Here is a 25,859-nt window from a genome sequence, read left to right as displayed (position 1 = left end):
TCTTCTGTCTTTGGGGCACCGGCGGTCTCTCCGACGTCACCACCGGCTCCAGAAGCTCAGCGCCGCCGAACCACGGGCTCGTCGGTCCCGACGAGGAAGACGAAGACGTTGAACTCGACGAAGAGTCGGTGAACGACGGTGACCCGAACGACCAGACGCGACCGCCGGTGCGGGCCCGCTTGCTTCGGGCTTTGGCCGGGACAGGGGCTTTGAAGCATGACTCTTCGTTGACCGGAGTCACCGGGTGTTTCCGGTCGCCAGTCAACCATGCCGGTTTCTCCCTCGGCGACCCGGTGAGATACGGTGCCGAATATTCCGAGAAAGAGTCGTCTACGAAATGCGATAGCCATTCCAAGTTCGCCAAATCATCCGCCTAACCACAAAATGGAAAAGTTTAAGACATATTTGGAAGAATATATCCCGAAAATTTAAGGAACCGTTGAAAAAGCTGCAAGTTAAAAACGAATTTTACCGGAACGGAGAGCTCGCTTGTCGGGGCTGGACCAAAATCATCGCCGGCGGAGAAATGTGTGCACCGGAGAAGGGTATTTCCGTCACACTGAGGGTCCTCCGAGGAAACAGAGGCTCTCTCCGGCTGGTCGTTGGGCTGGGCATCTTCGCCGGCGACTTCGTCAGCGAAAACGTCGTCGTTGGACAAGTCGAGCAAGTCGTCGACGGAGAAATCTTCGGGACAAACGCCATTCTGGGAGCTGACGGCGAGCAAGTCGTCGACGAACGCCGGCGGGGTGAGTCTCATGGCCATCTCCTTCCTAACACTGCTCTTCAACGCCCCTTCAACGCGTTCCATTTCCTATCAAACCCACCAGACGAAAATCAAACACCTTTTCTGAAAAAACAATCAAACCATAGAAAAATTCTAAAACCAATTTTTTTTAAAAAACTACGCGGAATACCAAAAATTTGTTCCTTTTCCGCATTCCGAGAGAGAATTTCACGAGCCCAGAAACCCAATTATCGGAAACGAGACAAGAAGAGACTGACGCGCACAGAAAATTCACAAGTCCCTTGAAAAACCCACACCAAGAAATTTCAAAACCCCTCTAATAACAAAAACCGAAAAATAAGAGAGAAAAAAACCCGCCACGAAACCCAAAATTACCCTTGAAAAGATCCCTACCTGAGGGAGGAAGGAGAGAAGAAGATTCGACGGAGAGGCGGAGGAGAGAGGTAGAGAGAGAGGGTGCGGATGGAGGTGGAGGAGGAGGTGGTGGTGGTGAGAGGGAGAGAAGATAAAAGGATGGTGGTGAGTTTGGTAAAGCATTGAATATGGTGCCTCTCCTTCCCCTCTTCTAAAAGTGCCCGTTTCTTTTTTTTTTTTTTTCCTTCCTTTCTTATCTCTCTCTTTATTACTGCTCTCAGACAGAAGAAAAAAAAAACAGAATATTTTTTTCCTAAAATACCCAACCGGAAAAAATCTATTAATACAAATCAGTTGATTCTTGTGTAAATCGTACGCGGATACGTTTACTGAGAAACGGTACTGTTCATTAATACGGGAACATGGTAAAAGTAAAATCTTGTCTGAGATTTTTACCGGTTTGAACGTCTCGGAGTCCAGTCAGGTTAAAATCCACTGGCATTTAGTCTTGGATTATTTTTTCCCCAATTTGCCCATCGCTTTTGACTCCATTTACGGACCCCGCCCAAGCCGCGTTAATCGCCGCTCATCGTGCCAGATATCTTCTTCCCGCTCAGTGGTTTCTAAAACTCACCCTTTTTTTTCCCCTCGTTTTATTTATTCGTCGAGAAAAGTCAAATATGCCCATAAATCCGAGGGTGGAAAGACGATAATGCCCTCGACGATAAAAGAGAATGGACAAAAACAAAAGCATGCCTTGGGAGTAAAGGCAAAGTGAAGCTAAAATGATACAGAAACCGAAGGGAAGGAGATGGATGGGGCCAGCTTTTGTCCCTCGCAACTTCAGCACGGGCTCATCATCATTCTCTCGCTCATACAATTCACACTCCACAACTATGTAGACATTATGCATATTCTATGATTAGCTCTGCCAAAAAAATAAATAAATTATTTTTTACAAAATTAAATGTCTTGTGAAATCATGTTATCCTTTTTGTGAGATATGTTTCTGTTTTTAGTTTACGTATTCAATCCTTACCCATTTTAGCCTTGCATTTAATTGTTTGTACAAATATTTGTTGTAAGCTTTTTGATTTGTTGAATATAAAAGAGAGAGGTGTTTTAAAAGTCAAACAATCTAAAAGATTCAATTGAATCGTCCGTCGTTTTTTAATTTTAATATTGAGTCATCATGAAAATAATATAATATTATTTAAATAAACGTAAAAGTTATCGTTTTGACCATATCAGCCATTGAGCCGGACGAGGCGAAGAGGGGTATTAACGTCAAATAAAAGAAGAGACGTTGTTGAAGAAACGCGCCGAGCCGAAGGGAAGATGAGCCGCGTGGCATGCTGACGTGCCGTGCGTTCTTTGGCTCTTTCCCATGCGTTCTACGTGAGCCGACCAATCACAATTTTTCGACGGCTTCCTCTCTCTCCATTCAATTTTTTTTTTTAAAAAAAATATTCTCAGCCCATTACATTTCATTATGAAAATCACTCAAAATTATCTGTAAATATCACATTTTAATTTTTCGTTAAGATTTTTTTTTATTATGTCGTCCTCGTACTCCCACAATCCCGACAGAATTAAGGTTTTTACACCCGAGTTATAAAAATGTCAAATGTGAAGTTGTATCCGTAAATTATTGTTTTATTGTGCGTGTATATATATATAAACTTAAAATAAAACTCATATAGTCGTAATTCATTTTCTATGTTTATCTCGGTTCCATAAATATCTGTTTGCCTTTATGAATGAATTAAAACACAAAAATTTGTTTGTACTATATTTTTCAATTATTTATTAATCATAATAATATACTCGATAAATTGGTGGTGCGCATTAGGGCTTGAAAAATCAGATTGACAACTTGGCAGATGGGATGGGAGCGGGAAAACAAATAATTCGATTTTGTATTTCACGTTTTATAGACCATTCCATGTGTTATCCATCACTTTCAATAAATTTCTGTCTCTATACCTTTGAATGTGCACATTTTTTTTTTGTTCTTCCGTGAGATTTTATTGATAATCGAAAATCATCATGTCTTTTTGATTTATTGTGTAACAATAAAGGAATTATAATACAGATAACGTGTCAATCTAAAACCATATACAAATCATCCTGTACGGAATATGATTAAAAATCTAGAAATATGTTAATATCATTTTCGTTATTTGCTTAATTATTTTCGCTTTTGCATTTGTAGCAAATACGTATTATAGGTGTAGTGAAATTGGGCCTGACTAAAAAAATGTTTTAAATGATATGTTTGCTTGTTGGGCCTCAGAGATGAAATTACATTTGGGCCCTTGTAGCAATTTGCTTGCTGTCTTCCACTTTGTTATGGATGAGATATGTAATGAATGATTGAAAAACAAAAAAGAAAACTGATGCGATGTCATGTGCATCATCTAACAAACACGTGGGACTTTAATTATAGGTATTTTTCAAATGATAAATATATATCTATTGGGTATTAAATATTTCATTAAATTGTCCCTTTGTTATTGTATGGATAAGCATTAGGGGTAGGCACGAGTCGGATACCCGAAATTTTTAGGATATCCGAATCCGAAAAATAACACATTTTAAAACCTGAATTTGAATCTGAGTTTTCGGGTATCCGAATTGTATTATTCGTGAGATAATTTTTGGGTACCTGCGAATATCTGAACCCGAAAAATTTTAATTATTTTTCTAAAAAAATTATAAATTTATAGATTTTATATAAATAATTCATAAAATTAATGAAAATAATTAAAAATATTTATATTTAAAATTATTAGATAATAAAATAATAGTTTATATACATATATAAATATAAAAATTCAAGATTATTGATAGATATTTTTATTAATTTTAAATAAATAATATTTATTTTTTATTATTCTGGTATCCACGGGTAATTACCCGACCCGAAAATGTAAACCCGAATCTGAACCCGAATTTCGGGTTTTAGATATTTTAAAATCCGATCTCTATCTCATAGCATAACATGTATCCGATTTTCGGATATCCGGCCCTTGGGTCGGAACGGATACCCGATTTCCGGTTAATTTTGTCCACCCCTAAAAGTATTTCGATTATGTACATGTAATTTTTGCGTGTCTGATATTTAAATATAATATAGTCGATTAGCATTTGGCACATAGAATATTGATAGATATATACAAACAATGTGACATTTGCTAAACAGTTACCTGCTGTATAATTGTGCAATCTATTCTTACATAAAGACAGTGAGATGTAAATGTAATAATGAAGGACGGAAGGTGGTACAGACACTCTCTCTGAGTAAAGGACAGAAGTTGGGCCACTAGTACGGACGCCTGGGCCCAAAGGCCGGAAATTGCGTGGTGGCGCGTGCACACCACGACAGTCGAATGTCACATGACAGAGGACCCTTTACATTTATCGTCCATAGCGCCCTTTTTACTCTGTTATTCGTTGTCACCATAGCTACAGAACACACGAGCAAGGAAAAGATTTGAAAAAAAAAAAAAAAAGGAACATTAAAGGAAAGGAGACAAGATTTGAATCTCGAAAAAAACCCAAAGAAAACTGAGATTCAAATAAGAGATAGGAGACAAAACAGAACATAACCCAATCGGATCAAAGAATTATTAAACAGATAATTATTTAGCTTATTTGTTAATTTCAAAGAATTAAAGGGCTAAACTTTTCTATTTTCGACTAACGGCTTCTGCCGAAGACAATGCTGACCGGCCTATCTGAATATAATAATTCCCTAAAATTAATTCAAGAACAGAACACACCCGATTTTTTTTATTTTTTTTTTAAAGAGAGAACCAAACGAAAAAACATTTTATTGATTATTTAGTCACAATTATTCAAGGAATTACACCTCTAAACTTTCTACATTCCATGAAAGGCCTCTGGTCACGGCCTTGGCAGAAGAAAAGAGTAGTCGGACACCAGAAGAAGCAATTTCCAGCGAGCTGTACATTGGCCGACCCTGGTTTAAGCTCCATCAACGGACCGGGAATGGCTCCGAACAGGAAATTCCCGCCCAGAAGAAGTCTCTCGAACGGGGCGAAATACGATCCGGGTGAAACCGTCTTCCAGACATACTGGGTCGGAATCATACCCGAAATTTTGTTGTTCTCTAGCGATAAAGCAGAGAGCTTGGGTAATAGACTCATGAACAGAGGCAATATCCCTTGGATCTCGTTGTTGCTGAGATCAACGGCTATTAGCTGACTCGGTAGACCCGACGGGGAATACCACGGGGACTGTACGGACGTGAACCGGTTGAAGGAGAGAGTCAGCTGTTGCAGTGACGAGTGTGTGAAGATGAACGATGGGATTGAGCCGCTGAGTCTGTTGTGGCTCAGATCGAGAACTTGGAGAGAGTTCAGAAGGTTTAAGCTCTCGGGGATTGTGCCTCCGATGAAATTGTTTCGCATGGAGATTTGGACCAGCGACTCGGGTAATGAAGACGGGACCCGACCCGATATCCGGTTGTCGCTTGCGTCGAGGTAGGAGAGGTTCTTGAGCGAACCCAGATCGGGAAACTCGCCGGAGAGATTGTTGAATTGCATTTCGAGCCGTTTCAGGCCGGAAATACCGTTGAAATTCGCCGGAACTGGGCCCTCGAGGCGGTTGTTGTCAAGGAGGACCTCCTCGAGGCCCGTTATGGATCCGATGGAACCAGGTACGGACCCGGAGAACGAGTTTCTCGACAGGGCGAGTCGAGTGAGGCGAGTCAAGTGGGAGAGCGAGTCAGGAAGTTGACCGGTGAAGTAATTGCCGGTGAGGTCGAGGGTCTGCAGGTAAGGAAGGTTGAAGGAGACGGAGGAGAGGGAGCCGGAGTAACCCGCCTGGTCGAGGCTGAGCTCCGTGACCCGAGCCGAGCCAGAAATGACGAGATCACAGCGGAAGCCGCAGGTGAATCTCTCGCCAAACAAGCTGTCGCAGGGATCGAGGGAGAAGTCCCAGGAGGAGAGGCACGAGCCGGGACTCACTGAGTCGGCGTGAACAGAGTTCTTGAACTCTTTCAGAGCTTCCACGTCAGCCCAGAATGTCTTGGATTCTGCTGAAGAGAGAGCAAGGGAAAGAAGGAGAAGAAAGAAAAGAGAAGCCATGATCGAAGAGGCAAGAGAAAAAGCTCAAAACTGTGGAGATAGTGGAATGGTGATGGAAGAGGGGAGCGAGAGTGGATGAGAACCGTCCGATTAGATGATGGGAGTGGAGGAGTGTCAGAACTCGGAATGAATAATGATCTGAGAGCGAGTCATGACTCATGATGGCCTTGAAACTTGTTAGTAGATTGCAGATATATGCCATAGAGTGTGTATGGTGACGTGGGGTACCGTTCTTAATTGCAGCAGCTCAGCTCGTGTCGTGAACATATTTGATATTTAAAACCTGTAGAAATATAGTAAACTATATTCTCGAAATGCGGATGCTTAATTCGGAAACGTATATGAAACTATTTAAAATTTATGTTCACCAAAATAAAAGTATTAAACTCCAATATACTTTGTTGACTCCAAGAGATAACCGTTTGCGAGCTGATTTGGCTTTCTAACAGCCAATGATATCCGGACACGTGTAATAGCAGTCGGGAAAATTCAGATGACGAAATATAAAACCGGGAGGTATCTCTCTCCATACGCGTGGTGGCCGTCGCTACGTTGAATAATCGTCTTCCTCTTCCTCATCGAATCCCGATCGCCACGTCACCGGAAGGCAGTCATCTCCGATCAACCCTCTGAGAGGATCCTCCGTTTACAACCCGATCACCGCCGTCAATTGCCCCCGATCTCGGGAAACATCGCCGCCATGGAGACAAAGAGCGAGAATCCGAAAAATATCGAAGCGGCGGAGAAGAAGGTAGAGAAGGAGACGAAGAAGCAGAAGGCGCCGCTTCCCCCGCCGCCGGAGAAGCCGGAGCCCGGCGATTGCTGTGGCAGCGGTTGTATTCGCTGCGTCTGGGATGTTTACTACGAGGAGCTCGAGGAATATAACGAGCTATGTCGATCCGTTTCTGGAGAATCTAAAGTCGGTTGAATCGATCTCCGATTCAAACTTTTACCCTCGTTGCTGGAAAACATTTGCTCTGATTTTTCTTTAAATAATCATGTTATTTAAGATTTTTTTTTTGTAAACGATTCCAAAAATTCTCTTTTAATTATATATTTTTCGTTATATTTTCCCCTTCTTTTCATTCTTTGTCTATTTAAAGTCCAATAAATCCTCTTTTCCCCCCTTTAATTCGATTAAGATTACAGTATAATATATTTTCCATGTACTTATTTTTTTACATGACCAAATTTCGAGGGAAAGGTAAATCCGTAATTATAAACTAATCGGGCATTGACTAAATAAATACGCCAAGGCTTGCGTGCGTCGCCGAACAAAAAACCAAGAGAGGGGGAAAACCGAATCAAGGACTTTATTTTCCAAATTCATTTCTAGCTGGGCGATGGCTGGTCTACTTCGCCGCCGTATCTCCGTCGCGGCGGTTCCGTTGCTGATCATGCTTCTGACGATTGATGCTCTGTCTAACTACGCCTCTGCTGCGAATTCAGCTTCGGCTTTCGTGCAAAACGCCATCTTCTCCAACAAGATCGTCATCTTCTCCAAGTCCTACTGCCCGTAATTCCTCTTTCTCCTACTTTTTTCTTCGTTTCTCTATTCAATTTCGATCCGGATAGAGATCCAAGGGTTTGTTTTGGCATTCGGTTGAATGGAAGCCCCGGAATTTGAATTTGGATAGCCTTCTATCGATTATTCGCCGATTAGCCTACTGGGTTTTGTTTTGGCGTCCGCGAATTGAATACATGGTGGTTTTTCTTTGTGTGTATGCTACTTTTAGGTACTGCATGGCTGCCAAACGAATTTTCAGGGAACTGAATGAACATCCATTTATTGTGGAGCTTGATCTTAGAGGTATTCCTGTTCTTCATCACCGGCTATACATATGTCGTGCAATTATACTCTTAGTTGACTTGTCTGTTCATGGGATATTTGCAGATGATGGACCTCAAATCCAGTATGAGCTTCTGGAATTTGTTGGCCGGCGCACTGTCCCGCAAGTTTTTGTAAATGGCAAGCATATTGGTGGATCTGACGGTAACCATTTTGTCCTAAATTTCATTTTTCTTTGTTTTGTTTTCACCCATTAATCTTGTTCCTTTCTAATTCACATCATGTGCCTATTTTTCTTGTTTCAGATCTTAGAGCTTCTTTCCAGAGTGGTCAATTGCAGAAGCATCTTGCTGCAAGTTGATCTGGGAAAAGATAAACTGGAATCATGTGATGTAGGGGAATAGGAGGACTGAGTAAAAACATTGTTGATGTTGATGATCTCCTTAGTTACTGCTCTTCATGGAATATACATGATGTTGATGAAGTCTTGTAAATGCATCCACCATAACCCTCATTACCATGTTTGCTCTGGCAGCACTTTAGCATAAGTTTCTTTCACTAGTACTTACTTTTCTGATTCCGTGGCGCATTCAGGACATGTTTATGAGATTGGCAATGGCATCATCATCATTTTTTGCACATTGAAGGCTGCTGTTGCTGTCTTCTCTCATGGCATTTGAGACAGTTTTCCGGATGACGGTAGCACCAACCCTGTTGAGGTTTTTATCTCAGGGACCAGGCACGTCGGTGGGTCACCCGGGCAATGCCTCTCTGTGCTCAAAATGCCTTATGATCCTCAGTTTCATTGTGTAAGCAGGGTATATAATCAGGAGCAGGAGTGATATTTCACCCACAGTTGACATGTCTTCCCTATTCACCATGCTCTCTGCAGTATCTGACTCCTCTTCCTCTCTGTTTATCGTTGACTCAGGCGACTGAGTCGTCCGAGACTTTCTACAACTCAGGCTAACGCTTATGTTATTTATGAAAAAGATTCCCCCTGAGCCAGACCCAACCGCAGCTGTCCCCTGTCCGCCGTTCATCAATGCTCTGGTCTGAACCGCCTTGTTTTTCTGTCTCCCTGTTGTTTCTTGTTTGTTTCTGTCCTTCTTTTGCATTCTGTTCGGTTCCTCCTGTCCTGTTGTTGCCCATTACCTTCATTCATTAGTGTTCATCCTTCATTGTATTCTGATCCTCTTCTTGCCCAGTTTCCTATATCCACCAATTTCTGATCCTCGTCTTGTTGCCCGTTTTCTGATGTCTCACTTTGCGCCGCCGCTTATGGAAAACCCAATGCTATATTTTGATTGTTCATCCTCAGCATTTGAATCATTCTCTTCCCTTCGGTCTCTTGCTTTCTGAAACATGGAATTCTGCTCGGACGTAGCCTTAGCTCTCTCTCTCTCTCTCTTGTTACACTGGTTGGTCACTGCTGGACCCAGTTTTCTCGGGTTCAGGAACGGCGGCAGACGCGTCGCAGTGCGGGGGAGAGTGGAGGATAACATCTACACACCAATCACACAAGATGACTATTTTAACGGGTCACGGGTAGGGTTGTATGAGCTCCGGCTTGTTCCCACTCGTTTTGCCAAACGCCTTTCCTTCCCTCTGAAAACATACATTGGTTGAGAAGACAAATATGGTGGACAAGTTGACTCTTATCTAAGATTCAACGGAGTTGGACGGTGCCTTAACGAAAGGGTTTGTTACATTTACACGTTAGTGTTTCAGGAAAATTAAAGCCCATACGCTCACGTATTCAAGCAATTCATGGATGGACAGCCCAATAGGCCCACATCTTCTCTCTCTGGACCTGCAGTTTTGTCATTAATCGCTACAGGACAAAAAATATAGATACGTGTTGATGACTCTATACAAATGAAAAAGTATATGACTGAAATATTCAAAATAAAAAAGATTAAACTTTCCACCAAAAAAAATACATATTATTGTTTTACAAGAAAAGGGGAAAGTGGTACCCGGGAAACCTCGGGGGGCAAAAATCAGCCGCGGGCGGATCGAATAATGGAGGGTTAGGGTTTAGGGTTAGGGTTTTGGATTTGATTCATGGGATGTAACCGAATCAATAATTTATGTGAAACCCGAATTCAGAAAGAAACAGACCAAGACAAGTAGACAAAACTACACATCTTCCATATTATAACATTAATAAATAATGTATGTTTTGTTTTTTGGTCTTTTTGGGGACTGCAACACCACACCCTATGTCTCTTCCCCAATGCTCCCCCTCACTCACCCAATCATTATTTTGGTTTGCCATTTCATTTTTAATCTTAATTTCCCTTAAATACTATCTAATGCAAAACCTCCTTAATTAGGATCGATCTCACACGTGCATTAATTAATTAAGAGCAGCTAAACAGCGATTATTATGCAAAGAGAACATCGATTATTACACGAAACTTGGTTTAGAGGAGCCATGAATGAGCAATGGCCGCCAAATGCGTTTTCGAGGCTTGGGGTGTTATAAGATACATGATCAACAATAGCATTTTGATCCCTGTAATGTTCTTCAGTACATTGACTGCTATGGAGATCTGAGTTGACGGTTGTGAATTTGAGAGAAGCGTAAATGAAAACATCTTTTTAATTATGATGAAATATAAAATCTAAAAAATATTATTCTCGTGGAATATTAAAACTAAATACCTTACATAATAGCATGTATATATATACACCCAAATTTAGGTAGTTCAACCGCTGAAACGGGATGTAAAACGTCATGTTCTGAGTTCAAACCTCAAGTTTTAGGGGTGGGCATATAATCCAAATCACATGGTGGTTCACTATCCCGAGATTAATATGGACCTTAATTTAGGATACCAATTAACAAAAAAAAAAGTATATATATATATATATACAAGATATCGTATTTGATGAGATGATCACTAAAGAAAAAAAAGAAAAGAAATAGAGAGAGGGTTATCTCTCTCTCTAGTGTGGAGTGGAGAGGGGGAATTTGGGAAATGAATGATGAAGAGAGGAGAGAGGCAGAAAGAATAAATACGGGGCAGGAGAGTTCTGAAGCCAAACATAGTCATCTGCAGACATGACATTGCACCTGAATTTTATTCCTTTTCGAGCTGCTCCCCACCATGAGAATCTGCAAAAGCCTCTCTCTCTCTCTCTCTCTCTCTCTCTCTCTCTCTCTCTCTCTCCCCCAAAGCCTAAATAGAGGGACAGTGTCGTCACCCAACACCCCATTGTAAACAAAAGCTTATCCATCGTTTGCGCCTTTTCTTTTTTGGTTTCACAGACAAAGCCATATTGCATGATTGAAGCCTCTAATCATTTAGACGCAGGGAGATGCCCAGATAATGAAGCTGCCGTATGGTCTTTAGGCCGCGATAACAACGGTATATATGTGTATATACACTCACATCTATATACGGCGTATATAGTTGTAGCTACACACACCGCCTCGCATACGTATTATGGATGGATGGATGGATGGAAAGGAAACGTAGCATTATTACGTGGAGCTACTCAGATGTCGGTGAGTAGGCCAAATATCATTTTCAAATATTTAATTATATATCTGTCTATAAAACCAGTTAATTAGTATATCGAAAGACCCAAAATCTGTAACTCAGTCCGGAAACTTTGCTTTTCATAGATTCGTATAACAGATTGAAACCAAGATCTCGTCAGTTAAAAATAATTCATTGTTTAGCTTTGATAGCCGTTTCGTGTTATTTATATTGATACCAAGATTGTATATAAATGCACAAGCGCATACCCAGACATATATATATATATATATATATATATTCATATATATAATTGCAAACATGGCAAAAATGAAAGAAAAGTTTGTATAAACAAATAGCGTATGAAACAAGAAATTAAAATAAAAGCAGGACATTGAAAATTGGTAACAAGGGGCATATGGTGAATTCAGAGAGATATGGGGTTGACTTTACGTCAGATCTGCAAATTTCTTATACTGATATTCTATATATCAAACACGCTATTAATTAATTCATTGAAAATATTTCAAAGTGAAATTATAAACCCATGGGAGTGGACATACCATATTGCCACTATGATGCAAAAGATAAATTGCACATGTATACATATTTGTGGGTAAAGAGATTTAAATATACATAAAATCGTTATTAATTACCAACAAGAAGATATACAACGGACGGTTGAACTTGAACGAATAGAAAGAAAAGTCAAATAGCTTTTTTAAACTAAAAATTTGTAAAATTAAATTATATCTATCGGGTATTATAAAGAGCTGAAAACTTAATAAAAAAAAATTTAAAATACAAAAGAAGTAAAGATATATTGAATGGATGCGGATCAAATAAAAGCGTGAGCGCAGTATCGAACTTTAGCTCCGGATTCTGAGGTTACGTGTTATACAAACCAATAACCCGACATAATGAAACAAAGGATACAGCAAATGTTCAGTGTTTATATAATATAAAACATGATGAACCTCCCGATTCTTCGCCGTACACATATAATATAACCATCACAATAATAAATGTGTTATTTGTGAATTAATTCAAAACCCAAATGCATCGAAAATCGAGGAGACGCGAATCAGACCCCAGTGCTCAGCATCCTATTTCCTTCTAAAATTTTCAGCTTAAACCCTATTTCTGTCGTAAGATTCTAAAGTTATGTTTTGTGTTTTCCTTCAAATGTCCGTTTCAGGATCTCGGGTTCGGAAAAAATTGCGTACCGGCCATGAACGTGTTGATCGGAGTAGGATGAAGAGACGAAGGATCGATGTAGCCGGAGGAGGAGGAACCGCCCCCGCCCTTATTGCCGATGTTGGGGCTGGAGGAAGAGACCGCCGTTATGAGATTCAGCGGCTGAGAGCCGCCGCAGGAGGAGCTTTCCGCGGCGCCGCCGCTGCAATCAGGGCCCTGGTCGTAGAGGATGCCTTTGAAGACGTGACCGCCGATGCTGACGGCGGTCTGGTAAGCGAACTGGTCTTCTCCCTCCACGTCGACTGAGCTCACTCTCACGCACCTGAACACCGCCGGCGAACTCAACTCCGGTGGGAACTGACCCATCTCTAGCCCTAAATCATCAACAACAAGAAAAATGCGGTAATCGCACCGTTGATAACGATGAAGAAAAGGGTTACGAGAATTTCATCATACTTTCCTAAATTTCTTGTTTTTTCCCCTCACCACCAAGACTCAGGTTACGGAAAGGAAAGGGCACGGAAGCTTAAGAAGTTAAATAAAGAACACACAGATTCCAAGACCGGTGAGAACAGTTTGTTCCTGTCAATCCAATAGTCAGTTTTACTCCAACACAGTACTTTCAGATTAAGACATAAGAGAAAAAAACCATTTTTTTAAGAGAAAAAGGAAAAGAGAAAGATGGAGGAGAAAAGCTGATGAGCATAATAGGGTTTTAGCCATGGAAGGCGGTTTCAATTTCACTTAAGCTATCTAAACACTTTCGTCTGGTTATTACACACCATACTTGCAGAAAGTGTCTTTATTTATTTTTGTCAAACAACCGAAAAACAAAAAACAAATTCGTGTTCGGGCATATTCGGATACCTGAAGTGTTAGCTGGTAAACGAGTGCAGACGAGCGAAGACGACGCAAGGTTCTCCCTCTGCCGTTTCGGAACGCTCTCTCCCCGCGTCTGCGTCTGCGTTTGCGGCTGGTGCTGAATAGCTGCGAGATGTTGCTGGCGCTCGCGGCGTTTGGCGGCTGGGACCCACGTGCTCTTCACGTGAGTCTGGCACTCGAACCCTCGGCTCTTACAGCAAGCCCGACACCTCAGGTGAGCGCAATCTTTCTTCGCCTGGTTCCCACAGTCCTGGCAGCTCACTCCTCCGCTGACTCCAGTCCGTAGCATCATCAGCGCCGCTCTGTTTGCGACCGCCGCGGCGGAGGTTTCGCCGGAGATATCAAATTGGGTGCGGCTGCTGGGTCCAACGCCTAAACCCGCGGCGGAGGAGTAAAGATCCAACCTTTGCTGGTGCTGTTGCTGGTGGAAGATGATCTCCTGCTGGTTCTGATGCTGCCATAGCTCGAGAGTTCCTTTGTAGGAAGAAGTAATGTCTGCCGCGTTAGCGGTAGGCGAGTTAGGGTTTCGGTACCAACGCCAAGCATCTGTCACCGGGGGAGGATTAGTGTTGGTTCCTTGGTTGTGCTCGTCTTGGTTGCTTCCCCCTCCTCCTCCTCCTCCGCCGCCGCCTAACGAGAAAAACCCTGCCATTCTCTCTCACCACCATTCGCCATATCACATCCGATACGGTCTTCCTTTTAGTCAACCCCTCCGAACTCCAGGATCACCATTTAACCCCCCCAAAGATCTTCTCTTTTCGGACAGAAATTGAACGAATCTGTTTGGTCTCCGGAGAGAAAAGGAGTGAAATGAACGAAACCCGACAACAAAGTCCACTCTTTTTCGGTTGATCCGGCGGAGGAAATCTGATTGTTTAAAACCTAGGGTTCGGTTGAAATCTGTGAGTTTAGCTGTATACTGTCAGAGGTGTGGTTGTATTTAAGAGAAAGGAGGAAGATGAAGAATGGAGAAGAGAGAAGGAGAAATCAGTGAGGTTTCTTTCTCTTTCTCGCGCTCTGCAACGCCGCCATGTCCATTATAATCTCTTTCTTCTGCTCTTTCTGCTCCTCCAATTTAATTCTCTGTCTCTTCTCTCTGATCTTCTTTGTTTTTTCCTCTATTTTTTAATTTAAAAAAATCCTCCCTTTTTTCCTTTTTCTTGTAACCCTGGTTTGTATATCATACGCTCGGGTCCTTTGAGCAACGATTACGCCTTTCAACGCTCTATAGATCTCCATCCGCTGATATTTCCAGCTCGTGATCCGACGGTCAATAACTTGCCACGTCTGCATGCTTTGGCCTCTCGCCCTCTGCGTCGTTTCCACCGGAAAACCCGCTACCTCTTTCCTCGATGTTCTCCTTGTGGTATGGTGCAACAAATTCTCTAATTTTTTTGTTTAAAAAAAAAAGATATTACTAACCCTAAAAACACATACATCTATAATTGAACATGTGAAAAAAAAAAAGCTTTTTACCTTTGGAAAGACGAAGGCTATACAACATTTCATTCAGCTACTCAGCCTCATTCATGATGTGTACAAAATTCAACGCCAAATCATTACTATTTACGAATTTACATAGTTTTCTACGTATTATTTTTCTAGGAATGGGTTAGTTTGGTTAGCAAAAAACAATTCTCTTAAAGTGAGCCTTTATCTTGTTTATATATATATATATATACATGTGTGTATATATATAATACCCCTAAATAAGCAGAAGGATTAATAAATCTCGGAATCATTGATATTCTCCAGTAATGACGGTAATGTATGTTTTGTTGTTGCATGGTGAGAGAGTTTGTGGCTTAAATCAAGTGCGTAAAGGTGTAGCTGGAAAGCAGATGCTTGTCCATGTTTCCGAGGAAACAAATTCTTATAATCATATAATTATTGACCGTTTATCTGTACACGTATATATATATATACACACACACACAATCCTATTCTCGGCTGTCTCTGCCTGTTATATATATATATATATATATATATATCAAAATAAGATAGAAATACGAACGTCACCCTCACAGCACAGTCGTCTGAAAAAGAAAATTGATTTAAAAAAAACACAAATGTAGAAGGATGAAAGCGCGTGCAGAGAGAGGGGGGAAGAAGGGCGATTCGGGAATTTTGCAAGAGGGATGGGTAATTTGGACATTTAACAAGTGATGATGGAGAATGGAATCACGTGCTCGTGCTAAACTAAAAGATTAGCTCTCCAATTTTCTTTCTAAACGAGTAAAACCCCCATTGCATTGCTTATATAAATTCATATTATTTTGTTGCTATTGAAATAGTTACATAAAGGGTGAGGGATAACAAATGATATTATTGAACTTCTTTTATGCAACATGCATGGATACGAATTGGAAAAATATCCAATCCTAGCATTTCGTAACATCTAAAACGATATCGTTTTAATTAATCGTTTCATGAAAATGTATGTGTATATATATGTTTCATATGAGATGTTTTTCAATTTGTATTCAGTCACCCTGAAAAAAAAATGACATAATCCACGTATTAGTGGATCCCACAAAATCTTGTAATCGGAACAGCTCCACGTATATATATTCCGACAAAAAAAAGTGTGTACAAATTATTAACTAAGTATTTGGATGATGCATCGTTCGGTCTTAATTTATATACAAGAGGGGATTTTGGATGATTTATTCATGAGATCATAATTGCAAAAAAAAAAACCCCTTCAAAGTTGGAAAGATTATTGGAATTATTACAAGGGGAGGAATATAAAATAATATTGGAGGAGATAATGATATGCATTGATTGTTACATGCAATCATTTAGGATTTGAGAAGCTGGGGGGACATGGGACAGTGACCTGTTCTCGGTATTCTTTCAATACTACGTTACAAAACTATAAATGACAAATAAATAACTTTCTTATATTATATCCCTCACAAAATTTAAACGCTACAACGATTTTCAAATATTATCTGCCATATAACGGATTCGCACAAGGCAGGCTGTTGAAAGCTTTGTTTCTTTTTATTTTTTTTAATACAAATATTTCTAATGGATAGAAGACATCTTTTGTCTTTCATACTAATTGAAAATAGCATATACGTATTAACAATTTTCCAATTTAATCTTGCATTGTTTTTTTATATATCATGCATATCGCGTACCAAAATGTTATATACATGGTATGTGTAATGTCTATCGTGGAGTGATTCGTCGCAATGGTGGAATATATCCATCCATTCATGTACTGCTTAACCTTTATTCGAACCCTACATATCTTTTGATAGACTTTAATTAGAAACTTAAGATGCCATCAAACGAGAGAAAAACAAGGAGAAACTAACTACAATAGTTTTTTAGAAATGCGGGACGTAGACACTCAAACTGCAAAACTATATATATATATATATACGTATATACATATATATATATATATACGGTAGAGATGGAAAGATGTCACCTTTGTATACAACACGTACACAAATATTTATACAGAGAGATTGGGAAGAGTGAATGAATAGAAGCATGACACCTGATAGGATGTTTGTGGCCTCTCTGACATGCGTTTTAAGACAGAGACATCACCTCTTAATTCCTACAAAAAAAATTCTCTAAACTTTTCTCAGATTCCCAAATCATTTTTTTTAATTATTCTGTATTTTATGTAATCCAGCAGATTTTCTAAATATCACCCAATATATCCACATTATATAAAATAAATCCGTGGTTTTCACTTAAACGGGTCTAATGTAATTAGGCCTTAGGGTAAAGCGTATCAAATTTAAATTCTAATGCAATAATCGACGGGATATTAAATGTGAAGTAGTTGTGTGTGTGGGAAAAAAAAAAACAATCTTATAAATGCAAGAGGGCAGTACAAATACGGCGTGCGTATATAGTGGCAGCGGAAATAAACGGGTGAGGAATATGAGAAATGATAATGAGAAAGTAAATTATAAAAGAATAATAATTTACCAAAAAAAAATTATAAAAGAATAAATGAGAAAAAGACGTCGAGGAGGAAAAAGGGGGAGTTGACGTCGAGGAAAAAGAGGAGTGAATGATAAGAGAGTCCCCAAAAAAGAAGGGTGAGGCCACACAGGTTCTTTGTCCCTTCTCGAGCCCTGCGTCTCTCTCTCTCTTATACCCTTTTATTCTCACGTTGCATCCCATGCAAATATACATATACATATATGCATATGTGTTGCAAAGCATGCATGTGCATGGATGGATCGAAGATGCATGCATGCATGCATGCATGTGTGGATGTGGAGGAATAGAAAACAGATGCGAAAGGAGGGGGGAGGAGGAGAGTTGTTGCGTTTACAGACAGAAACTGGAACACAAGAGAGTTCTCCTTTTGTTTGGTAATGCTTTGTTGGTTTCTCAATCACTGCTACTTCGAACAGATCTTTTCTTACAGAGAGACAGAACGACAACAGTGTTACTGCAAAGAGGCATGGTTTCACTGCCACCCATTAAATTATCCCAACAGCCTTCCCGCTTTTCTTTTTTTTTTTTTACACCTTATATTTGTACAAAGATGAATATTTACTATGTAGTGCATATTTTAATTCAGATACATTATTATTTCCTAAATTTAAATATTTCTACTTTTCAATAGATTTTTTAAAATGGATCCCGGAAAATTATAGTTAAGGTTTTTCTCTTAGAAATGTGCATAATATAGCTAACGTTTCGAGGATCCAATATTTTTTTTATAATCCAAAAAATTACCAAACTGCAATTTTAGGAGAGTCGAGGAATTTCAAGTGAATATCCTCTCCAAATTGAGACTCGAATACGTGTTGGGAAGAAATTTTGCTCTATCCAATATTTTCACTCTTATTGAACATAATACAAATATATCGATCAATTTTAATGGAGAATTAATTTAGTCAGTAAACAACTCCATAATCTCTCAATTCAAATATATATATATATATATATATAATGAGTAAGTCGGGACATATATTTTGCAGTACGAGAGTGAAATAATATGGTACGGGGGCAATATACAGGTCACACAGGCGCTGGATTTTACTATCGGAACAGATTGAAAAAAAAAAAAATCTAAAAGGCATGAACACGACAACTGCGATCATAAGTCTCATCAATAAATACTTGTGCTGTATGAATGAAATGTACATTGATTAATAGGCAGAGTTTCTCGTGATGTACATCTCCTATACACCCCCCACGACTTTTCCCAGTAATGAATTGATTAACGCTCTATCAAAGGCTCATTTTAATTGTATTAATTAGCCGCCTTATCATTTTTCCCATAGATATTATGTATATAACACACACATATATATACACACGAACCGATATTTATATACTCCTTCCATTTCATTTTACATGACGTTCTAGCATATTTTTTTTTATAAATAAATGACGTTTTGAGATTTTCCAAGCTTAGGTGGTCTAGTGGTGAGAGAACATGCAAAACATGCTCTCACCTTGGATTCAAACCCAAGTGTAAGGAGGAACATTCACCTGGGTTTTTCCGATCCTCTAAAAGATGTAGTCAGGCCAAAGGCCCGGTGAACTTCCGTATTATCAAAAAAAAAACTAAACGGAGAGCATGAGGAATGTAGAAGAATGACATAAAGAGACGATGGTAGTAACGTCCCCACACTACATGCGAATTAGGGGGTTCAAATTTCATACATAGAGCCTTCAGAAAGGACCACTAATTGTTTGCCTCCTTCCCATGCCTAACATTTCTTAATTATCCTATTATTAATGTCACATGTCACACATATATATATATATTTATATGTGTGTGTGTGTGTGTGTGAAAATAAGGTACGGGCCAACATCATAATTTATAACAATTAAAGATTTATGAAAATTAAATAAGAAAGGGGTATGTACGAATACTTATAATCAATACTTCTAATTCAAGAATACGTTTCTTTTCATAATTGTATATTTTCATACGAATGAATGGATAGTCGTAATGTAGGTATATTTTGGTACCATTTTTAAGAAATGAATTCAAAGAGTGAGAACGTAGAAAAAAAATGGAAGGATTAAAAGGTCAAAAAACGAATTTGGTAAGAGCGGAGTAGTGCCCGAATTCAAGCGAGCCCGTGAACCTTTGAATGCTTTATTAATTATAAATATCCCTTTTTTTCGTCACCTTTCCTATTTCGCATTATGTATATTTTTTTATTTTCTCGTGTACGTTATCTTAAAAATAATCACATGCATGCATGTTGTTTTTGCTAAAAAACTGTAATGATACTGTGATATCTTTAAACAATTGATATTCAATGTCACGTTGATCGATAAAATGTTTAATGGGACACGTTTATGAGTATATTCATTCAAACCACTATTATTCCTATCAAATCAGATCCTATTAATTGTATGCGGCGCATAAACAACGCTATAATGAAATTATTTAAAAATGTGGAGTACAATATGAAATGAAGGGTTTAAAATCGACATAAACAGTCCGTTATTCAACGTTTTCACGCGTATATATGGACCACTCCCCCTACATATATACAGTTTTATTAGTGCGCATATATTGTCAATCAGCAGTTAAGTAAGATGGCGATACGCATGAGTATTCCGTAAAATGTTTGACGATGGCCATGTGAAAACTAAGCCTTCGGAAAACATTTTTTTTTGAAATTAATTTGGGTTCCCACGACATATTCGACAAATTTCCATAAATGTAATTGGATGGTCATTTAGATGCATATATATATATATATATATATATATCTTAGACATTATGGCAGCTTCCTCTAGCATAAATATCTTGCACGGTTTCGTATAAGATGTTAAATTTTACTAGATCAAGATTTCGTGCTTTCCCGTTGACTAAAAAGATATGGTCAAACTAATGGAGTGGCAACGAACCCCTAAACTTTGTAGTAATATATATATATATTATATATATGTGTGTGTTTAAAGTAGAAATTATGCCCCAACAGACAAACCAGACATTTCATATGCTTTATTTTTTTTAAAATAACGGAATATGAATTTTATAAGAGGTTAGATGGGAAACAAAGAGAATAAATTATATTCTATTCCGATTTGTTAATATCCAGAACTTTAGAGAAGATTGCGGTCCAAAATCTTAAATAAATAAAAAAGGGTTTAGTATTTACAAGGGATTGAAATGACGTCCCGTAAAGCGGATAGCGAGGAAAACTACAGTACGCACATTATATATAACGAACAAAAAAAAAATCGAATATCATAATTTGAATAATGAGAACGATCAAGGTGGACAATCAAAGGGATCAATACCGTCCGATGGAATCTGAAACCTCGAGTGCATGGAGAAAGTCATGCAACCGATCCGATATAGTAACGTGGCAACATCAACGCTTTTTTGCATGCACCAGCACCACCTTTTTAATTGTTTTTTTTCTGTTGTTATTTTACCGTCGAATTTACATTTTATTATTATTACGCAAATCATTACGCTACTCATGCCTCCACGTTCCATTTGAGTAATCTTTAATAATTCGGAGTAGGGTGGTCCAAACTTCTATAACCATCTTTTGTTTAATCAAATCGCTACTACACCAATTATTACTGCTATCTATCCATCTATTTTACTTTTAACCATTTTATCTATATTTTATTTACTCGTCTATCCTTTTACTTTTTGACGGAGGGATGCGAGAAAAGATTCCGAAATAATATAACTATCCACAAATTTTGTTTCCTCCTCTGCTCCTAAAAGTAGAATGATTTCCATTCAAAACCAAGAGGGGAAAAAAAAATCCTCAAATCGTATCACTTAAGCCAAGTTGGTAAATTATAAACATTGGTCACAAGGAAAATAACGCACCGACTCTACGGAAAAAAAACAAACCGATATGATAGAAAAGATCCTCGGTTTGAGTAAACCACTAATGGGTCCGGTTCAACTTCCGTAAAGATGAAACCTTTCGACTGTTCCCATCGAGAAAACCCAGAAGAAGCTCGGGGGCTTTGGCTGTCGTGGAGTTCAAGTGTTGAATGACCTACATCATTCCCACCACAACTAAGACACACATCCCACCAATGTACTGAACAGTAACGCAACCGGCTGTCTTGTCTGAACGAACCCGTAAACTCCATTCCACGTCATGACAGCAAATATCAGTCAGCCCATTCTACTTACTCTTGATGCTTCGGCGAGGGGGTATAACAATGGCCGATGCCTGATCTCCTCCATCGAGGATCATTGGCTGATTATCGTGCAGGCAGCGATTCAGGGTGGATACCATGGAAGTGGACTCCTTTCCCGACAAGGAATGGAGATTTGAGCATGTTGTATCTGTCAGAAGCTTCCACAGAGACAGAGCATCGTGGGCCATGAGGTCCAAGGCATGTCAGATGTTACCTGATATGGACAACGTAATGAGAAATGTTAGATTGGCATACTTTGGTTCTCTGAGAAAATGCTGATTGAGTACCTCCCGGTTTAGGAAACGGGTTTTCATAAACTAGCAATATGCAGCTTTTAAAGGATGGTTAGATCACCACAACTTTAATCCGATTCGGGATCTTGAGCGCTTAATGAAAATTGGGTTTCTAATGCGTGATTGCTCGCCAATCACTGGTGAATGGGTTCTAATGTCACCTCTCCAAGGTGAGCGCCATTTAGAGCGTGCAAACCAAGCTTGTAACTATGTTATGGAATTAAGTGTGATGCGTCTGAAGTCTGAGCTGCAATATCCTACAAAGAAAAAAATAATATATTAACATATCTCCACATATGTTGCAGACAAACGATTACAGATTACTTTCAGAACAATGCTAAATGGAGTTAGGCAATAATCAGAGCAAAAATATGCACAGACAAATGAAAAAAATGACGGACATCAGTCTTTTTACTCCAGCGAAGTATGCCGACCAACGAATGCATAAACAGCAATATGACGCAACTACCATAGAAAATGCATAAATCACAACCGTCACAATTGTGCACACTACATACAAATGGCTGCATTTCCATCCTTGTTTTAGCTGTCCACGAGATGCTGATGAAAGGAAATCACAGGGAGGCAGTGAGGCACAGCTTTGATAGATACCAGAATCAATAAGCGGATGCATAAACTTTGCACTTTTTTATTCTCTGTTGCACTTCTTCTGTGTTTCTAAGCATTCTGCCATGCCAAGCTCCTCAATGAGTCCATGTGCTTCTAACAGCAGGTCGCAGTCAAAATAATTAGTATATGCAAGCCAAGTACCGCAGTTCACAGTCATACAAATGGCTGCATTTCCATCCTTCCACCAACTATGACCAAGCCAGTATCACCATGTTTCAAAGTCTTTCTACTTATTGAAATTGCTACCTCCTGTTCACACATTATGAGGAAAACCTTCCCACCATTTCACAGCCATGGGTAAATTTAAAGAGAAATACTGTAACAGAGAATCTAGAAATACTATAATACTGCCATTCACCAAACTCTTCATCCACACGCCTGGAATGAAAATCCAGGGCCTAACCCGTCAAGCATAACAGTTGAGCAGATGATCTGATAAGTCGTAAACCCTTACTGAGACAGCATAACTTCTAAGCTGCAAATCTTTTGTTCAAACTTGGCCTCTACATAGGTCCAAAAGAAAAGACAGAAAATTTCACAAAATAGGAATATTCACCAACCTAGACTCACTAGGCGAACAACGAATATTAGATAGCTTATTACAAGAGACTCCCATCCCATCCCCATTACGATTCGCTCCGATAGGTGGTGGGAGAAGATCAGATTCGTATTTGACTGGGATACTCACCATATAAATTGGAATCACGCTTCTGTGAAAGAAAAATCACCCTCGTGCTGGCTATGGAATCAAGCGGAAAGGAACTTCATAAAGATAAGCAACACAACAATCGCAATCGTATATCGGAGCAAAATACACGAAACAGAACATGAAGACTGATCAAACGGACAAACAACACTGATATGAACGATGGGTAAAGACACGAGCCCGTTAAGTTATACAGATCTCGGCAGAAACGGCAGACAACACCAAATGCTACGGCATCATACCATCGGATCCGGTTAATAATCGAGTATCACCTAGATGACAAAATTCGTAATCGTTTAAGACAGAGACAGATCAAGGGTTTATAGAGGGTTTTGGGATGATATCACTGCGAATATTTGGGGGTATAAGTACCTGAAGAGTGAGGAAAATTGACCAGGCAGAGAGCATCCATATTTAGCTTCGTAAAATCCGGCTTCAACACCATCGCCTAACCTCGAAAAGATGGATCAATGGCGGATTTGGATCAGTTGTATCAGTCATCCCATACCCAGAGAGAAAGAGAGGAGAGAGAGACGCCTCGGCTCACCTCGCCGGTTTTCCATTAAAACTACGCCGTATTAGCGTTTGTTTGACGTTTAATAGGAAAACACCTTGCCGTTTTGATAACCCTCGAAAGAACGATACGGCGTCTCTGGCATGCAGAAAATAGACCGCAGGAAAAAACAGAGAGAATTTTTATAAGGTGACCTGGTTTTTCTTCTTTCCTCAATTTTTGATTCTCTTAAAATGCAAACAAAAAAAATCATTACGATGATATACAGTAACAAATTGAATAATACAATCACAACCGAAACGAAACACATATTAAATAACTTCCCAAATGATAAGCCAAAATAAAGGCAGAGCAAGAACCAGATCTCAGTGTCTTTGAAACTCCGGCGAGAATGACTCCGGTGTCGGAGCGGGCAAAGCTTCACATAGCGATGGTCGTGTTTCAGACGGGCTATGCGGGGAATCACGTGATCATGAGATTCGCTCTCAACATGGGAGTTAGCAAACTCGTCTTCCCACTTTACAGGAACATCATTGCTCTCTTTGTTCTTGCCCCCTCTGCCTATTTCCTCGAAAAGTAAGATCACTCCAAAAAAAAAGGGGAAACTCTCTTCTCCGCAATTTCAATCGAAAGCTTTGCTAATCTGTCTTTCTGCTGCAAATCTTGGTTGGATTTCTATGTATGAACAGGAAAGATAGGCCGGCGATGAACCGCAGCTTTCTGATCCAGTTCTTCTTCCTTGGGCTTGTTGGGTATGATCTATTGATTTGAATACTGATACCGATACCAGTCTTTTATAACAACACGCCTTATTTAGACGATTCCAATATCGTCTCCTGGTTTAAAGTTTGAATCTTTGGGTAATTTCGAGCGCAGAATAACGCTGAATCAAGGATTTTACATATTCGGACTGGACAATACCTCACCGACATTCGCTTCGGCAACCGAAAACGCTGTTCCTGCAGTCTCGTTCCTCATGGCTGCACTGCTCGGGTATCTTACAGTCTTTCTAGTTTATGCCCATTCTCATACATACCCCTTCCGCTCATCTCCAGTCCAGATGCACACGCATATATTTGGAGCACAGAAATTGCAGGGTCATGTTTATCTGAGTCTAATTACAGGATAGAGAAGGTGGATTTGAAGAGCAAAGACGGTGTAAGCAAGGCGGTTGGTACCGTTGTATCAGTGGCAGGTTCTTTGGTTATAACGTTATACAAAGGGCCGAGCATTTACCAACCGAGCCTTGGTTTGGACCGTCCGCAAAACACGAAACAATACAAGAACTGGACTCTGGGTTGCATCTGTCTGATGGGTCACTGCCTGTGCTGGTCGAGCTGGATTGTGTTGCAAGCGCCCTTTTTGAAGAAGTACCCTTCCTGCTTCTCCTTTGTCTCCTATTCCTGTCTCTTCGCCGTCCTTCAGTTCTTCGGGATCGCCCTTTATTTCGAGAGTGATTCCGACGCCTGGAAGATCAGCTCCCCGGCCGAAGTCTCTGCTTTATTGTATTCGGTCAGTAGCTTTCGTTTCCCTAAGTCAAGTCTGATTTACACAATTCTTGGAATGAATTCTTTGCACGCATTTCGTATATTACTCGGGGATCCAATGTACAGACATTCGACGTTTTTAGTATAAGCTCTGATAATGTTGGGGAGGAAAATGAAAGGATGGTGAAAATGCAGGGACTGGTAGCATCAGCAATGGTGTTCGCAATACAAATATGGGTTGTGAACAGGGGAGGCCCTCTCTTTGTATCAGCGTATCTGCCTCTTCAAACTTTGCTCGCTGCTTTTATGGCTGCCGTAGCTCTTGGAGAACGTTTCTCCATTGGCGGGTATTCAACTCATCAGCCCTTACCATTTTTTTTTTTTGCATAAACTATATCTATAGCCTCTAATGTTGAATTTTATTTTTATATTGGGCATTAATGCAATAAACGTGTTTTTTTTGGGTGCAGACTTGTTGGAGCAATATTGGTCATAGTTGGACTGTACTTGGTTGTGGTGGGAAAGAG

The 25,859-nt window shown here is 39.7% G+C and overlaps 5 protein-coding genes and 1 long non-coding RNA gene across 15 annotated transcripts in view; 2 read left to right on the top strand and 4 right to left on the bottom strand.

Moving 5' to 3' along the window:
- LOC104821315 (GATA transcription factor 5) overlaps positions 1-1,328 on the bottom strand; it is a 2,256-nt gene extending 928 nt beyond the window's left edge. Inside the window, exons 1-3 of one of the 2 annotated variants that reach the window (XM_010552140.2) lie at positions 1,139-1,328; positions 473-811; positions 14-373 (exon numbers count right to left, since the gene is read on the bottom strand). In XM_010552140.2, the coding sequence (XP_010550442.1) occupies positions 14-373; positions 473-811; positions 1,139-1,282 (843 nt within the window). In that variant the 5' untranslated portion in view covers positions 1,283-1,328. Of the gene's footprint in view, positions 1-13; positions 374-472; positions 812-914; positions 1,096-1,138 lie in introns of those variants that run through there. The other variant, XM_010552141.2, reaches the window with a different exon arrangement.
- Positions 1,329-4,915: 3,587 nt separating this feature from the next.
- On the bottom strand, positions 4,916-6,450 carry LOC104821314 (probable LRR receptor-like serine/threonine-protein kinase At1g06840). The gene has a single exon (XM_010552139.2). The coding sequence runs from the start codon at positions 6,211-6,213 to the stop codon at positions 4,960-4,962; it is 1,254 nt and encodes a 417-aa protein (XP_010550441.1). The 5' UTR covers positions 6,214-6,450; the 3' UTR covers positions 4,916-4,959.
- Positions 6,451-7,422: 972 nt separating this feature from the next.
- LOC104821313 (glutaredoxin-C3) lies at positions 7,423-8,629 on the top strand. 2 transcript variants are annotated; one of them, XM_010552138.2, is made up of 4 exons: positions 7,476-7,729; positions 7,950-8,023; positions 8,108-8,206; positions 8,308-8,629. In XM_010552138.2, exons 1-4 carry the CDS (start codon positions 7,557-7,559, stop codon positions 8,361-8,363), a joined length of 402 nt encoding a protein of 133 aa, XP_010550440.1. In that variant the 5' UTR covers positions 7,476-7,556; the 3' UTR covers positions 8,364-8,629. The 2 variants fall into 2 exon arrangements, with proteins under 2 accessions (XP_019058965.1, XP_010550440.1); XM_019203420.1 differs by having other exon boundaries at positions 7,423-7,729; positions 7,950-8,206.
- A 3,728-nt stretch (positions 8,630-12,357) lies between these two features.
- On the bottom strand, positions 12,358-14,672 carry LOC104821312 (protein SHI RELATED SEQUENCE 1-like). Its single transcript, XM_010552137.2, has 2 exons — positions 13,558-14,672; positions 12,358-13,064 (listed from the first exon to the last, which is right to left on the bottom strand). Exons 1-2 carry the CDS (start codon positions 14,222-14,224, stop codon positions 12,688-12,690), a joined length of 1,044 nt encoding a protein of 347 aa, XP_010550439.1. The 5' UTR covers positions 14,225-14,672; the 3' UTR covers positions 12,358-12,687.
- Positions 14,673-21,302: 6,630 nt separating this feature from the next.
- On the bottom strand, positions 21,303-23,872 carry LOC104821310. 8 transcript variants are annotated; one of them, XR_773058.1, is made up of 4 exons: positions 23,704-23,872; positions 22,514-23,603; positions 21,990-22,252; positions 21,303-21,916 (listed from the first exon to the last, which is right to left on the bottom strand). It is a non-coding gene; the product is annotated as an uncharacterized LOC104821310 (long non-coding RNA). The 8 variants fall into 8 exon arrangements; XR_773057.1 differs by having other exon boundaries at positions 22,057-22,252; XR_773060.1 differs by having other exon boundaries at positions 22,063-22,252.
- A 210-nt stretch (positions 23,873-24,082) lies between these two features.
- The window catches only part of LOC104821311 (WAT1-related protein At3g53210), a 2,138-nt gene continuing 361 nt past the window's right edge, over positions 24,083-25,859 (top strand). The window contains exons 1-6 of the mRNA XM_010552136.2: positions 24,083-24,421; positions 24,535-24,597; positions 24,722-24,838; positions 24,970-25,357; positions 25,528-25,679; positions 25,803-25,851. Of these exons, the coding sequence (XP_010550438.1) occupies positions 24,237-24,421; positions 24,535-24,597; positions 24,722-24,838; positions 24,970-25,357; positions 25,528-25,679; positions 25,803-25,851 (954 nt within the window). The 5' untranslated portion in view covers positions 24,083-24,236. The remainder of the gene's footprint in view (positions 24,422-24,534; positions 24,598-24,721; positions 24,839-24,969; positions 25,358-25,527; positions 25,680-25,802; positions 25,852-25,859) is intronic.

This window comes from Tarenaya hassleriana, unplaced genomic scaffold (genome assembly GCF_000463585.1).
Source record: "Tarenaya hassleriana unplaced genomic scaffold, ASM46358v1 Cleome33, whole genome shotgun sequence".
Classification (NCBI taxonomy): Eukaryota; Viridiplantae; Streptophyta; class Magnoliopsida; order Brassicales; family Cleomaceae; genus Tarenaya; species Tarenaya hassleriana.
This window is presented reverse-complemented; position numbering and strand designations above follow the sequence as displayed.